Source organism: Homarus americanus, unplaced genomic scaffold (assembly GCF_018991925.1).
Source record: "Homarus americanus isolate GMGI-L3 unplaced genomic scaffold, GMGI_Hamer_2.0 scaffold6317, whole genome shotgun sequence".
NCBI lineage: Eukaryota > Metazoa > Arthropoda > Malacostraca > Decapoda > Nephropidae > Homarus > Homarus americanus.
The window spans coordinates 20,472,562-20,489,795 of record NW_024730668.1 but is presented as its reverse complement, the minus strand read 5'-3'; the positions used below and the strand labels follow the sequence as shown (position 1 = coordinate 20,489,795).

Here is a 17,234-nt window from a genome sequence, read left to right as displayed (position 1 = left end):
GGCTAGCGAGCCGACCTTTTGGTGAAGAATATAAAGGAAAAGAGTCGTGACCGATCGCCCAAGCGGCTAACAAGCCGATCAGTGGCGAAGAGGATAAAAGTAAAAGTAAAAGGAGTAAAGTGCTTCCCCATCTGGAGTACTGTCACCCCGTCTGGTCCGAGATATGCTAGGGACTGTCAGTTGGTTGAAAATGTTCAAAAGAGGGCCACCAGACTGGTGCCTGCACTTCGGCACCTCAGCTACCCTGAGAGATTGGAGCGCCTGAACTTGCCTAGCTTATACTACAGACGGGCAAGGGGGGACCTAGTTGAGGTGTATAAGCATCTCAGGGGGCACTACTCATTTGAGTGTCCTTACTTGGAGCTGGCGGACGCTCGCCCCACAAGGGGTCACAGCTCAAGATTGAAGAAGCCGCAAGTCCAGAAAACCGTGAGGGCAAACGTTTTCGGAGTGAGGGTTGTAAACTCTTGGAACAATCTACCAGAGAGTGTTGTGACGGCACCGAGTGTGAGCTCTTTCAAGACAAGACTTGACCAACACTGGAGCGGGTTCAGGTACATTCAGGAGCCGGTGCATGCCCAGCATTTGCCAACAGTGCGTGACAGAGACGTGACCGATAAGAGTGCGGAGGTCATATTGCAACTATATCTTGCGCTAGTCAGGCCGCACCTCGATTATGCTGTTCAGTTCAGGTGCCCTTATTATAGAATAGATAGCAATTCACTAGAGTCGGTGCAGCGAAGAATGACGAAAATGATTCCGGGACTTAGAAACCTTCCATATCAAGATAGATTAAAGAAACTAAACTAGCATTCCCTAGAAAGACGAAGAGTGCAGGGAGATATGATAGAAGTGTTTAAGTGGGTGAAAGGAATCAATAAAGGAGATATAGATAAAGTTCTTATAATATCCGAGCAGGATAGGACTCGTAGCAACGGATTTAAGTTGGATAAATTTAGGTTTAGGAGGGAGAAAGGAAGGAACTGGTTCACAAATAGGGTGGTGGACGAGTGGAACAAGCTTAGCAACTTTGTTGTAAGTGCTGGAACACTGTAAAGTTTTAAAAGGAGGCTAGATGATTCATGGATGATAGAGAGTGGTAGCAAATCTCGACAAGAGCTGCCATGCACAGGCAAACCGGCCTATTGCAGACTCCTTATTTTCTTACGTTCTTATGTCCCAAGTGAAGAGGCTAAGCGGCTAACAAGCCGATCAGTGGCGAAGAGGATAAAAAAAAAAAAAAGTGAAGAAAGATAAACGCTATCCCTTTCACTTTCATTTTACGTTTTCTATGACAAATATACAATAAATAATTACTTAGCCCTTGTAAAAGTTTTTATATGTTGTGTCTTGACATTGTAAATATTTGAATCATAGTTTTTCATAATATGTTGCCTGGTTAGGGTTTGTTCATTGATGAAACTTGATGTTTGAGTTTTTTTATTATCGATTTGTTTATGTTGTTCGGTTGGACTTTCCTTTGACTTTGTTTTCTTATTTTAATAATTATCTGCTTTTATATAAGTATAAGGTTATCCTTTTAATAGTAAGAAATTATTTATTATGAAAAATACTTTTTCTAGTGAGTTTATTACGAAATAATACCGACAATTATATATATACTATACATTATTAGAGAAGGTGATGAGCCAGGAGACCGAACATGGAGTGACTGCAGCAGAAGACACTGTAAACTGTGTCTGTCTGTCAACTGATACGGGGAAGGAGTTAATGAGTACTACCACTATTTTATTGGTCACCCCACCACTACTTATAGTCCAAGTACTATGCAACTTGTAGATTGTGAAGTACAGACAGAAGAAGTGGAGTTGTTACTGAGGGAGAGTGGTGGCGAGGGCTACACCACCAGACGGGCGTGGGATAAGAGGTTTAACTCTCTAGTGCACTACCATCCACCACCAAAGGAAGCCTCAATGAGAAAAGGAGTCAAGAAATGTATATATTTACTTGTATTTTTGACTTTCCTGGGTGGTGCGGGGATTGTCTTAATTGGATATTATTGCCCTGAGTCAATGTGTTCAGTGAGATCGTTCTCCTCGGTGAAGAAATACAAGTATAATTATATCAGAGATGGTATTAACCAGTTCCACCTCCAGACTGATGTTTTAGGTAAGCCACTGGGTGAAGCGGCAAGGTCTGGCACTGGACCGTCTTTTGAAGATGTCATAAGCCGCGATTTTCAATTTGACATCGAGGATCATGACGTGATTGTTTTTCTTCATATCCAAAAAACTGGTGGAACAACCTTTGGTAAACATCTTGTAAGTGATCTAGATTTAGCAAGACGCTGTGAGTGTCATAGAAGAGTGAAAAAAAGATGTACTTGTCTGCGACCCGGCCCAAATTCTGATGAGATGTGGCTCTTTTCACGCCACTCAACAGGATGGAAATGTGGTCTTCATGCTGATTGGACAGAACTAACGAGCTGTGTTGATGACATGATGGATAAGATTGAAGATCATGAGATAAAACGGAGGTTAGTATTTACTTTAAGCAATGCGGGAATGTTTGGTTTATTACAGGCGGTACAGCGGTAACCCACGTAACTCACCAATATGTTAGGCAGTGGATATTTTGCTGTGACCGGCTAAGTTCCTACTTACATTATTTTACCGTGAATGAACTCTGATTGGCTAATCGTCCATTACCGGTGAAGGTGAACAAAACAGCGGTAAATTTGCAGTTTCAGCCCCAACTAATGTTTGATGATAATTTTTTGTTTTTTCCCATGGTATTTGGTGTGATTCTTTGGAATTTGACATTCATTTTCGTTGGAAGTGAATCGTTTTGGAGTTATCACACCCACCATAGAACCTGGCCCATCTAACCAAAGAAATCTACCTTACCATATTTATAAGCTAAATAAATGATCTGACATCTGAACTTGATACATCAACGTGTAAAACATTTACCGATGATAACAAGATCTATGGAGAGGTTTAGATGGATTCAGAGGAGATTTCAGGATTGCAGAAAATTTTTAATCTAATGAACAATTGGTCAGAGGAGTACATGTCAAACTATAACCCAAGTAAATGTACTGTAAATTGATTATTATATGAATAACCAAAGGCTGAAGTGGTAAAGAAAGAAAAGGATCTTAGAGTTGTGTTAAGTAACAACTTAATGTTTAAGAGTCATATAGGAAAATCAATTACAAAGGCGAACCAGTCACTCAGAATTGTTAAGAGAACGATTACCTCCATAAATGAAGCACTCTTTAAGACTCTATATTTAACCTACATTTGACCTCACTTGGAATATTGTGTACAGATGTGGATGCCGTATTACAGAGGTGAAATTGATAGTGCAGGGTATTGAGGAACTGCAGAGAAGAGCAACAATAATCATGCCATCACTGACTGACCTATCTTATGAGGAAAGACTGGCAAAATTGTGATTAACCACTTTGGAAGAGAGAAGGAGTAGAGGAGACTTAATCGACACGTATAAGATAATGAATGGTTATGAAAATGTAGACATAAATTTTTCCAAGACCGAATATATCAAGGAAACTTGAGAGGACATAACCACACATTACAAAAGCAAAGAGCAAATAAAGAAAAAAGCCACGTTTTCAGTCAACGAGCAGTGGACAAATGGAATAATCGGGATCAGTATGTAGTTCAAGAACTGCCTTGGTAGAGTCAGCACGTAGATGTGGGCCGAGCCTGGTAATAAACCCCGACAGGGATAATCTTTTCACCAGGACACTACTACTACTACTTACCTAACTTCCTAGCCTTCCCTGCCATATTAAACAGACAGTACTTATTTTGATATCTGATACCAATGAAAGCAACGTTTTTGAGCATTATGGTGTAATTTTATGTTTTGTGGACACAAGTATACGCTCAGACCAAGTGTATTAATTGTAAACAAACAGACGACATGCGGTGACTGAAGATTTACGTTTATTTCTTTGGTGAATTTACTATCTAGGTTAATATCCATTTGCGACGGAAGTGGTATTAGAAAAAGTTGTTCCTATTAATGAGATATAACTACAGTAATGATAAACATAAAATTGCTCTAACAGAGTTGGGGCTGAAACTGTAATAATACCCAGAGCGTAAGTTGGAACTTAGCCGGTCACGGCAAAATATCCACTGAGAATATGTTAAGGGTTTGAGCTTTGGCCCGAATGCAGATGAGAAAGGTGTTATCCAATGTGACCCTCACTACCAAACATCACAGGTTTCCTGGTACCTGGTTTTCTCCTGTACTAACACTGGATTGACCAACCACCTAAATGGCTAGTAGGCTGATAGTGGCGAGAAAAAAAAGCTAAGGGACTCATATTATTTTTCCTGTCATATCTTAGTTTACTTTTGTAATTTGTCCTTTTGGTCGAGGCTGATGATCATTATCATTATTATTATTTTATTATATTTTCGCCCCCCAGGCCTTGATGTGGGTCATTAAAATTGATTTGTGCCCGGGTGGGCAATGGTTATTATTTGTCTTTTGTCTGGTCATGGACCTTTGCTTACTTTCACTATTTGTCCAGCATTGTTCTGATTGATTGAGACTAATAGCCTAGATTTCTGAATCCAGTCTCTTGTAAACATGGATAGGTTAGGTTCTGGTAGGGTAAATATTCGTTTTTTGCCCAACTGGATTTTTTTTTGCTAAAATAATATATTTCCTGTGAGTTTTGAGTTGAAAAATTAATATAACTTATTTTTTTGGCGAATGCTTACTTATGGAGATATGACCTTTTTAACACTAGCAATGAAAGTGGAGGAAAAAGCTATTCTTTTTTTGTTTGTGTTTTTTTTTGGTGCTTAGGTCACGAGGGAATCATAGCACGACTGAATACGTACTGTATATACAGTATTTGTAAATAAAATTTTTGTGTATGTGTAAATCTCCCTAGAGATCTGAACTGTCCTCTGATTGGTTAAAGCAGATCAGGACCGTGAAGTTTACAGGAAAGAGATTTGAATTAAATATATATTCCATGAAAATATGTTTAGGGAACTTAGTATCTGTTAATATTGTTGTATCCTGGTTGTGCCTGCATCACGTCCAATTAAACATAAACACAATTCGCAGCATATGAACCCAGGTTCACAGAAACAGCAATTGCTTGACCATCAGATAAATATGGCAACAATCTTGTTGAAATAGTTTATAATATAGGTTAGGTCAGGTTCTTAAACGTTCTAATGATGTTTGTTTTGTGTGTGTGTGTGTGTGTTTTTACCTAGCATTTTCCCTCATCTTCAAAGCCCAGCCTACTTTGGAAGGATTCGTTGTCGATGCTAGTATTAAGGGGGTCATACTCCATTAATGAGCATTAGCCCCAAAATAAAGGTCATATTCATTAGAAAAAGCTTTTATAGTAAAATTTGATCGGTGATTGGTTACTTAGTTCCCCGTTGCTTAATTACCGGTTGGGCTTTGTTGTTTCGTATAATATTATACTATGTACTAAAGTAAACAAACGGCCTTGAGTTGCCAGTTGTCTCCAGCAGTGTTCAAAGAATCTTGAAACAGACTGTGCATATAAATAAGTACATGTAGGATGCGAGGACTACCGGTACTGTACGACAGAGAGGGAGAATAGTCATTCATCTGTTGACTTCATAGTTGCCAGTTTAGCGTTGTTTTAACGGGGATTAGCCCACCCGGGCACAGGTCGAACGACCCACAACGAGGCCTAGGGGGTGAAAAAATAAGAACAAAGAAATTAAAAATAGAGAAGAAAAAGGTTATACTGTGTTAATCTACACCACGAAGATGCTGGAAAACCAACTTTTTAAAGTGAGACAGATTGTATAAGTATGGAAACATAAGAAGAAGGCAGAACATTCCACAGTTTGGCTGTGTGAGGAAAGGAGGTGGTACTATAACGGGTTATTCTAGTGTGACCGACATCCACAGAGAAACGGTGGGCACCGCGGGCAAGACGTGTGTTACGAGCCCAAGGCCTTGCCGGCGGTACACAGGATGCCAACTCCACCGAACATTGTCCGTTAAAGCACCTGTAAATGAGAAAGAGTGAAGCAACTTGTGACAGCTTTTGGCATTTAGCCAAGTCAATGTTAAAATTTTTCCTCTTTTAGATAATTTCTTACATGTACACTACCGGTATTTTTTACGATTTTTATGTATTTAGTGACTGTAGCATCTTTAGGGATGAATCTAGTCACATTCATGAACAAGTGTTGGCATCACTGGCTGGGTTGCTGCAGGCCAGCCAGCTGTTCCCAGGCACCTGCCTTGTTTACAACTTTACACCACTTTCATGTAAACATTTTCAAAGTCCAGGAGCATTATATGAATATACCATAATTGCATTTAAAAAAAAATGAACAACTTATTACTGGTAACTACGCTAGTAACATTTGTTGGTAAGAAACCGTAGTTAGTCCCAAAAGATATTTTAATGTTTTGAAAGGCGTTGGTATCACTTGTGAAAACATTGGCAGAAAAATGCTACAGTTGGGTAAAGCTTGTTTGTGAGTGCTTGAAATTTAGTGACTGAGACCTACCAGTACAGTAAAGTGATAATCTAATGCTGTTGGTGGAGCCGTACTTAGAGGTTGACATCTAATAATTTTTGTATAAGGAGACCCTTAGTTTTGAACACAAAAATTGGAGCTTCAAAGGTTGACTTATAGGTCGCAATACAGTATATGGTAATAAACGTCTCCATTAGTAAAATAATGGAAATTGAGAAGTAGGTACACACTGTGTACCCCTCATTTCCATCACTGAGTTACGGTACATCCATACATGTTTTTGCGTATTGTTATGGGAAGGGCCTGTAAGGATGGGCCAACCAATATAATGTGTACATACTGTACAAACTTCCTCAACAAGCTAAACCACCCTCATGCTTGTTACACATTGAGCTCACTTTCTATATAAAGAGAACCGACTGGTTTAAACGGCAGTCTCTACCAGAGTTTCGCACGCCCAGAGGCCAGATGTGTGGACACCTTACAGGGGTCACTTGTGGACTCGTGTGTTGTGGACCTGAGCTGTCAACTGAGTTCAGTACTAATGTGTTTCTCATCAACGATGCAGTTAGTGCTACCCTCTAATATGTTGGTGTGCGAGAGGGTAATGGCTATAAATTCATTGAATGAGAATGGAATCCCAGTTAAAAATTGAAAGTGTGAATGCCGCACACTGAATATTAAGGTTATAATGGGAGAGTTTTATTACAGGAATTGTTATGTTAGTACCAGTTATCAATTAAAATTTTTCCAGATTCACTCCTTGAATTTTACACAATGTTTTCAGGTATTTTTATATAACATTCCTGAGGAATCCTGTTCATCGATACTTGAGTGAGTTCCGTCATGTGCGCCGAGGTGCCACTTGGAAAAATACAAAACTTCTGTGCCAGGGGAGACATGCTACCAAGGTCAGTAGTGTAAGAACTTAAAGGATTTCACATCTGTAGTTTACATTAAGCTCTGGCTTTGCTTGCATATGATATATTATTCCACTATTCTCATAATTTTTTGTTGTTTTTGCATAATGTTTACTAGATCTGTCTATTTCTTATTGTATATGGTGATATATCCATTAGCCGGAACAATTGGTACAGAGCACTTCTGGGAATGAGAGATTTCCGGGTAACAAGACAACTTTTTCAAAGCCGGAAAAATATCCCCCATCCCCGGAATTTTCCTGGTACTGGAAAAAAAAATCTCGGAATTTCCGGAAAATGTGCCTGATTTTCATCTCTCAAATCTGGAAAAACTCTCCCATTCCCAGGATTTTCCTGGTATCTGGAAAATTTTCTCAGAATTTTCCGGAAAATGTACCCCTGGGAAAATCATTCCCAAAGCCGTAATTTTCTGGACAATTCCGGCTTTGGTAATGATTTTCCGAGAAAATTTCAATTCCAGCTATTGGAGAGTTTTGCATTTGAGGGATTCCGGCGAATGGAGATATTACCACTGAAATATATACTGTACGTACCTAATTTTTTCATTGTGTATTTGTATTATGATTTTTTTTATACTGATTCATACAATAATATTGTACTGTATTGGTGCTCCATTGTTTTATGCCGGGGTTATCACATTAGTTCATGGCCTGAATATCTTGAGTTGTTAGGCACTTATTAGGACTTTATTTTCTAATCTGAAAACTGTAGTCAAAAGTATTTTGTTATTAATGAATAGTAATATTTCCCTTAGCCGCAATCCCTCAAACCCGGAACTCTCCATTAACCGGAATTGAAATTTTCTCGTAAAATCATTACCAAAGGTGAAATTTTCTGGAAAATTCCGACTTTGGGAACGATTTTCTGAGGGGCACATTTAATTTTCCGGAAACTTCAAGAAAATTTTTCCGATACCCGGAAAATTCCGGGCATGAGGGATTTTTTCTGGCTTTGAGTCATCTCATTACCCGGAAATCTCTCATTCCTGGAAGTGCTCTGCACCAATTTTTCCGGCTCTTCCTGGGGTGAGAGATTTCCAGGTAATGAGACGACTTTCTCAAACACAGGAAAATCCCACATCCCGAGAATTTTTCTGGGAACTGGGAAAAGTTTCTCAGAATTTTTCAGAAATTGTACATTATTTCATCCTCAGAATTCGCTCCCAGAACCGGAAAAAGAATTGGAGAGTGTCTTGATTTTTCTTGAAATTTTCCAGAATTATGCATTATTTCATCCTTGGAATTTACTCCCAAACTCGGGAAAAAAATTCTGGAGAGATTTTCAAGAATTCTTTCAGAAAATTTGCTTGATTTTCAACAGCGGAAACTAGTTCACAGACCTGGAATTGAGATAATTTTTCTGGGTAATGGAGATATTATGTATCCATTAATTATTGAAATTATGGTGTTAATGAAATATTCTAGGTCAGAATACTGTAACATGATCACTTTCTTATAATCTAGTTGAATATACAGTTCTGTAAATTATTACTAAACTTCACGTAAGTTTTAATGTTACATCTGATGATATTGAATACTGTAGCTACGCTAAACCAAAGAATTTTTTTTTTAATTATAATTCTCTCCCATCCCTTGAAATTACTGTATAAGGAAGCTCCATGTTATTCTTTAACTAAATTACAGGAAGAAGTACCCATGTGTTATGAAACTAAAACATGGGAGAATGTTACCTTAGAGGAATTTATGGAATGTGACAGCAACCTGGCTATCAATAGGCAGACCCGCATGCTGGCTGGTATGTATTCAACACCTATGTTTTCTTTTGTTAGTTTTCTGAACTTTGGAATTAATAAAGAAAGTTTAATGTATTGTATACCATGTATACAGTATAATTAATTCCTGCCTACACAGATTTTCAAATTTGCTGTTCACCAATCAATGGCCCATTGCATTATGGTATAAACTATTGTAACTGTGCATGATCCACCCAATTCCAAATCTCCTGCAGTTTGCTACACTGGAAAATAAATAAACATACTCTATAGAATGTTTTTATGATGAAATTATACCATCATTAAGTACAGGTTGGCCCCTTTGTCTGACCACCAACTCCCAACTTCACAATAATAAATACAATTGGCCAAAAACTGTTAAAAAATTTCCGATGTTTCGTCCGCACGAAAATGTATGAATTAGCTCGTATTTCAAATTAGTGGAAGCCAAATTAGTGAGATTCTAGTGTACTCTTCCCCTTGAATAAAAATGCTTGCACAAGTGAAAAAAATTGACATTTTCTCTATCATAAAAAGGTTATTAATAATTTTTTACTTTTGTCGCAGATTTGTCTCTGGTTGGTTGCTACAATAAGTCAATGATGCAGCCAGAGGAGCGAGAGAAAGCAATGCTTCTTTCAGCCAAGAACAATTTAAAGAAGATGGCATTCTTTGGCTTAACAGAGTTCCAAGAAATCAGTCAATATTTGTTTGAAGAGACATTCAATCTGAAGTATGTTGCACCATTTAGCATATTTTAATGAGTTTCAGTGATGAAGTATTGAATTACTGTACAGTTGGGTCTTCATTTACGCGGTCAATTGAACCCACGGAGTACCGCGTAAAACGAGAAATGCGTAAATGAAATAACAGAACATATGGGATTAATTGAAATAGAGACTGGGCCGACCCCCAAACTCCACTTTTTCCGACACAATACGTACCTTGTAGTCAAAATAACATTTTAATTTTATGATGGTATGCACACGCAATTAATAATTAAGAGAAATATTAATAATATTAGGTTTTTTAACACTTAACATTAGTAGAAAAGATGGCTGGGCACACGGGGATGGGGGGGTTAGTTCCGAGGTAGAGGGCAGATTATTGGCCCTCACCTGTATCAATTGCAGGGCCTCTTTGTCAAACCTCTCTAAGTCCATATAAGTCCATATCCTCACTATCACTGACTTGGGCCGGCTCTGGTGGGTGGCTGGTGAAGAACTCAGTAATGTTTTGATGACTGGGCGACCTTGTGCGCACCCTGCCCACGCCGCTTCCCGCGTAAATGATTAAATTTGTTGCGTAAATCAAGCATTTTAATTCTGGCAAGGCACCACGTAAATGACAAAACGCGTAAACCAAAACAGCGTAAATCCAGACTCGACTGTATATTGAATTTTCGTAGCACTATCGCTGTAACTGTGTATTATTCCCCACACACAGATTATATTGCATGTTGAAAATCTTTTAGATGTCTTATTTTTAATCAGACTTATAAGGGATGCTTTGTTTAGTTCTTTGTTGATGAGAAAGGATTAAAGTTAATTGAATGAAGTAGCCCATAAGAATAACCAATTCTGCCCATTGAGGCTCGAACTCAAAACTGTAATATATGAGTCTCTTGCGATACTCATTCAGCTACCAGCCAGACATAAACTAAAAGGAAACTTTTACTGCTGTCCACTACAGTCTTGATAAAATGTAAACCCTCAGCTGTTTGGACTTTCTGGATTCCTGTGATCAACCTTAAATGATCACTACTGACTAGGTTCATCGTGCAAATACTGTAGATATGTATTACTCATGTGCAGGATATCAGTTTCCCATTAGAAGCTTGACCCCAAGACTGATGTAATTCATTAAAAGAAAGTTTCTACAACATAAACAGGGAGCAAAATCTTTATATAAATGTTTTAATAACTGTATATTATGATCAAGGAATTCTGTATTGGCAGCAGGTCTAGAGGGTTGAATCTTGGCACCAGGGCTCCTACTTGTGACTAGAATCTAAAAACTGAACAGATTCATACATTCTATAATTCTTTATTTTCATACTGGATTATAAGAGTCTCATTGGATGACCAGGCTTGATTGGCAAGCATTATATTTAATCTCCCTGGGCCTTTTAGCATGTGGTTTTATAAATATGGGTATTCCTGAGCTTGCTGATTATGAATATGTGGTCCATGATTCGATTGCAGAGTAATTAGTGGCCAAAATGACCCTTGAAAGATTTTACTGACATTTTTCAATGCTAATTACTCATCAACTATGGGTTTTCAAGGTGTGATTTAGGGTTTGTGTGTTATTCTGAAAGTACTTAATTAGTTAAACCCCTTAAATTTCAATTCCGAGAAAAAAGTATATTATGGTCAAAAATTTTGTAAGGTGTAAGACTTACATTTTTTGTGGTTTTGGGCCCAAAATTAGATTTTGCTGACAATCACAGTATGGGTACTCCTGACCTTGCTGATTATGAATATGTGGTCCACAATTCGATTGCAGAGTAATTAGTGGTATTTTTATGGAAAATAGTGTACTGTATATATAATTAAACTAAATCAATTTGTACTGTACTCACTGTCTTTGTTGCACTCAGAGAAGTACCACTTCCAGCACCAGCCTTAATCTTGTTTGTGCTGGTTCAGATAGTATGCATTGTTGCGGGGGTTAGACTTAGCGCAGCAGCAATGTCCACTTCACGTTCACTTTTCTCAAAATGGTTAAAACCTCCATTTTCGTAGCAAGGCTTATGGTCTTACGTTGCTTCTTCACAACACTAGCATCACTTGATGGGCGCTTAGAAGCGACTGGCGACGCTTGGGGATGCTGTGACGCTCCAAAAGTGAGAGTGTAGCGCACCAAGATGAGAGAGGGTGATGTGCTGTACAAAGTAGTCTGTGACGATGTTATACTGAATCGGTGGGACATCCGAATCATGGGTATCTAAGGAATAGCGAAATTATAACAAAACAACGTTACCGGGGGCAACGTTAAACGAGGACTTACTGTATATACAGTATATAAGAGGTAGACTAAGAGGATGGAGGAGGATGAAGGGAAAACAATTGATTCAAGAGGTTTTTGAGTTTGAATGTGGGGGGGTTGAGTAATAAGAGTAGGCCAAGAATGGCATAGGTAGAGGCTGGGGAAATGATTTCAAGGATAAACACCTAACTAAGAGAAGTTGCAAGAGACCATGCAGCTTAGAAAGCTGTAATAAGGTAATAATAGCTGAGCCATACAAACATGGAAGATTAACTCAAAACAATGATGATGATGATGAAATCATTGTTGAAGTGCCTTTTTTTATATGAATTGGAGTTACACCCATAATCTAGCCATGAATCATTTTATATTGTGTGGGTGGTTTTAACACAATTGGCAGGTCTGGGCCTGTTAGCCTTCAGTGGGACATAGGCATACCTATGTTTAGAGACGGTATTCAATGGGTTTTTAACTAGGGGTTGGCTCATAAACATTACCTCTCAGTATTATAATCATTACACTTATTTTGTTACACTTCTTATTAATAATTAAATTTGTGAATAGATTTTATATATTGTATTCCTCTGTTCAATGAAAAACATAATTTACTGGCTTTAGTGTACAGACTTTGGTCAGTCCTTGCATAACATCAAATCCCATATAACCGAGCCAGGATTGAGCAACTCAGCATCCCTCACTCCTCCCTCCCAAAGGTGGTGCTGAGGTAAACTGAAGTTGAAGAGTCAACTCAAGTGCCATAATTTTGTAAACAAGATAAAAAGTGAATCAGAATGTACAAGTTTATGCTTGGCAGTCAAAACTCTTTAGCCTTTTGCCTTTTAGGTAGCCTTAATGCCTTAAAAGCTGTTGTGCATGTGAAGAATTCTGTAGTCTCATTATCAAATTTATACTATTTTTTGTTTTTATTCCTGTCACAAGTTTGAGCCCATGGGCCTAGGAATTCGTCCCTATACAGTATAGAGTTGATCAATCCCAGCTTAGTTATGAATTTAGATTTCAGGGTGAATCCACTTTTTTTCAGAGTAATCATATAAAGATTTTGAATATTATCATATGCAGGGTTAATATTAAAAATTTCACTTTGGGACAATTTGCTCTAAATGTAAGGAAAGGATTGAATTTGTATTAAGGATACATGTAAGCTGCAGAATTAATCTAACTTCATTTTAAATCCAGATTGTTGTAATTCTTCTCACAGGTTTAGAGTTCGCTTTGATCAGCACAATCAAACCATATCTGATATGGCGCTGCAGGACATTGATTTAGCAACTCGTAGGCGTGTAGAAGAGATAAATAGCATAGACATTCAGCTGTATGAGTATGCTAAAATGCTGCTTCAACAACGATTCAAGAAATTATCCTCACAAGACCTGAGCTTTAAGGAACACTTCGAGAATATGGGTATGAGTAAATTTTCATGGTCAGAGATTGACCAAGAGCAATGAGAAATTTTTATAGGGTCTGTGATTTCATAGTTCTTTACTTTTTATCAGTAAAGTTTAAGTTGATGTTCAGGTGTGTCTTCTAGTTTATATTTTGTTTATAACTTTTATATTATTTGTGATGTGTCTGGAACTGTTTTTTACCTGTAGTCTAATTATTATTTAGCTAAGAAAATTATTCAGTACAGTACTGTGCAGTATAAGCTTTGTAAAAAAAATATTACAGATTTAAATGTAGTTAACTCTACATTTATATTAACCATACATGGATTTATTTGTGCACATTAATGCAAAAAACACATTTAGATTCATGTTCTTTTACATATAAATGTGCACTCCTAATCCCACAATAAATGAACAGGAATTATATTCAAGTGGTACAGCTTTTAGTTATTCACAATAGAAAGAAATGTAAATAATATGGCAGTGCAATGCACGTATAATACCCTGTACAGTACTTGAAACAAAATCATGTACAGTTTGTTGAAAAATGGTATTACTGTTTAACTCTTTAGGTGCGTAATTAAATTTCGCGCCGGTTCCTGAAAAGTGTCAATTATCCTGCCAAAAATGAATTTCATATAATCACATTTTCTATATGTTTTTCCTAGAGAACTTTTAGTATATTTTCCAAATCTGGAACAAAAATTCACATATGTGTGCAAATTTTAGAGAAAAAATGACATTTATACCCAAAAATGCAGGAAATTGGTATAAATCAATGTCTGGTATATGCCAAATAAATTTAATCAATTTGGTTACTAAACAGCAAATTTAGATATGTATTACATATTCAGATAATATCAAACAAAATAGTACAAAAATAAGCTATATTGCATTCAGGAAATACTCCTATACCTCAATACATAATATGTCCGCATGTCGTCTCATTTGGGGAAGTTTTTTCAAGGCCGTGGGATATCCCCGCTTGTCGCATTTAATTAATATAATATTTTGGGCGGGTTTACCCACATGTCGCATCCAAAGGGTTAAGTACAGTATTTCAAAGGATACACTTGTTACTGCATAACTGATTCATAAATATAACATTAATAAATAGTAAATAATGACCACATTACTTATGTGATAGTGACAACAGTGTGTAGAATTTTGCAGATGGTGTCTGAAATACACAAATCTGCAGAGAAATGGGAATTTAATTTTTGACAAGATTTTGTATTCAGGTACAGTACCAAAGGAGTAGTTAAGCTTTTATATTGTGAAACATTTATAAGAACAAACTGAATTTTATGAAAAATAAACTCAACTTGTGTCTGCCTGCCAGTTTGATATGTAACAGATTGAATTTAATCCTTTATGTGCTTCACAGATTACCATTGATATTGATTAATTCATTTTATAGGATGTTGGATAAAATTTTTATACTGGGCTTTCAGTGATTTATTCCATCTACATGAAGTAGGCAGGTAGGAATCACAGAGTTGGGTTTAGGATGGGCTGTCATAAGGTTCGGTCATTTATATATATACAATATATATATTCCCCAACTTACGATGGGGTTACGTTCCTGAAAAACCATCACAGAACGAAATATCATAAATCGGGACCATTATAACATAGGGTTCAATGGGATGTGTTCCCAGCCAGTCAGACACCCACATGTATCACTAAAAATAAAATTCTTACACTAATACAGGTTGTACCTCTCTAGTCCGGCATTCTGTGGTCCGGAACGATTTTAGTTTGTCAAATAGGTAGATAGGCAGCTTTTTTTTTTTTTTTTTTTACTTATCTGAATTATTATTATTATTACAGGAGTATTAAATTTTTGCCCCTCAGGCCCCAATGTGGGTCAGTGACCTATGCCTGGGTGGGCTAATCCCCTTAAAAAAAAAAAGCCGCGGGAAATTAAGGTTTGTTTACATCCGGCAGTTCGGCTGCTCTCTCTCTCTCTCTCTCTCTGCTTGTCTATACAGAGTACAACATTTAACCCTTCAATATATATGAGCAGTAAATAAGTGTTGCTTTCATATTCTTATGTAGAGTAATGACGATATATTTTCACATGTGCGCACTTACATATGAGCAGTTACACTTTTTTTTACCATTAATGGTTAGCTACTTATATTGTTCCATTTATTAACATTAAATAACATTACAGGTACTTCAAGCAACCATATTCATTTTTTACATTAATTTTACTACAGCTAAACTCAGGGTCTTATTTTCTTCAGTTTTATATGTAGAACCAATCAGTCACTGGTTTCGTAAGCTTTAACATGAACAATGCCGGCAGCGGTCTCGTCTCCTCTAATATTCCACGTATTATTAATAAATTGTATTGTTAATTTTGCACACACGTACATTAATTCAATAAAAACAAATTCAGAAACATTAATTAAAATATATATGAACAGTAAATAAGTGTTGCTTTCATATTCTTATGTAAAGTAATGACGATATGTTTTCACGTGTGCGCATGCGCACTTACATATGCGATCTCTCTTTTTCTTTACCATTATCGTTAGCTGCTTCTATTGTTCCATTTATTAACATTAAATAACATTACTTAAAACAACCATATTAATTTTACTACAGCTACAACCAAGGTCTTATTTCCTTCAGTTTTATATGTAGAACCAGTCAGTCACTGGTTTTGTAATCAATGAAAACAATGCTGTGTCATTTCCTCATGTGTTTTAATTTTCTACGTATTATTAATGAATTGTATTGCTCATTTTGCACACATAAACATTAATTCAATAAAAAAGACATTCAGTAATAAACAATAATGAATCTTTTGTACATAAGAGAAATGACGCTGTTTACACGATTATGCACGTCGTCTGCACGTTGGCGGGCCGTTCAAACCCGTCGAAATTCAAGTTTCCCCCGTCAAAATTTTTACTTATTTATTTTTTTGTGTGTTCCAATAAAATACGTTAAGAATTAAAAACTCGCGAAATTTGAGAAGCTACGATACGACATTTAACCCTTCAATATGTCTTCAAAGAGACCATGACGCAGAGAAAGTGGTGCTAGTGGTTCCAGGCATAAGCACAAGTCACTATCTATCCAGGAAACGGGTGAATTTCCATGGTCCGGCACCGGTCAGGTCCCGAGGTTGCCGGACTAGAGAGGTACAACCTGTACTATACAGTAAAAACACCATAATTCCTAATACTCTAATTCAAAGTCACTCATAATTTGTACTGTTTAGCTGTTATAAAATATACTGTATATTACAAGTTTCATAATATGTTAGGTAAAATTTAGAAATATGAGAGACATTTTGAAATATTGTGATATAAATATTGAAAATTTCATAATACGTACTGTATTTGGTAAAATTTTTAATTATGAGAGACTTTTACGAATACTGTACATACATGTCACCTTGGGATCCAACTGCCGTCTCAGTGCAAGCAAAGTACAGGTACTATACGTGTGTGTCGGTCACAGTCAGCTGATGTTGGTCAGTCATGCAGTGTACTTCTACAGTCTACCATGCAAGCGTTTTGTCACTTGTTTTTCCATCATTGCCTAGTGTTTGAGCCATTACTATATATGATAATGATGGACCAAGCACCTAAATCTGGCACAGAGGTATTGTACTTGGGAATGTTTAAATTTTGCTTGAGACTAAAGTAATATT

General features: G+C 37.0%; 1 protein-coding gene across 1 annotated transcript; it reads left to right on the top strand.

The window, feature by feature from the left end:
* The first annotated feature begins 1,661 nt into the window (after window positions 1-1,661).
* On the top strand, window positions 1,662-14,160 carry LOC121867294 (heparan-sulfate 6-O-sulfotransferase 2-like). Its single transcript, XM_042367189.1, has 5 exons — window positions 1,662-2,497; window positions 7,279-7,402; window positions 9,076-9,187; window positions 9,732-9,897; window positions 13,375-14,160. Exons 1-5 carry the CDS (start codon window positions 1,788-1,790, stop codon window positions 13,619-13,621), a joined length of 1,359 nt encoding a protein of 452 aa, XP_042223123.1. The 5' UTR covers window positions 1,662-1,787; the 3' UTR covers window positions 13,622-14,160.
* Window positions 14,161-17,234: the final 3,074 nt, after the last annotated feature.

Excerpts from the sequence above, each read along its gene's own strand:
- LOC121867294 (XM_042367189.1), top strand. The coding sequence starts at position 1,788 with ATGCAACTTGTAGATTGTGAAGTACAGACAGAAGAAGTGGAGTTGTTA. Across the intron at positions 9,188-9,731 it reads GCAGACCCGCATGCTGGCTG|ATTTGTCTCTGGTTGGTTGC; the intron begins GTATGTATTCAA and ends CTTTTGTCGCAG. Across the intron at positions 9,898-13,374 it reads GAAGAGACATTCAATCTGAA|GTTTAGAGTTCGCTTTGATC; the intron begins GTATGTTGCACC and ends TTCTTCTCACAG.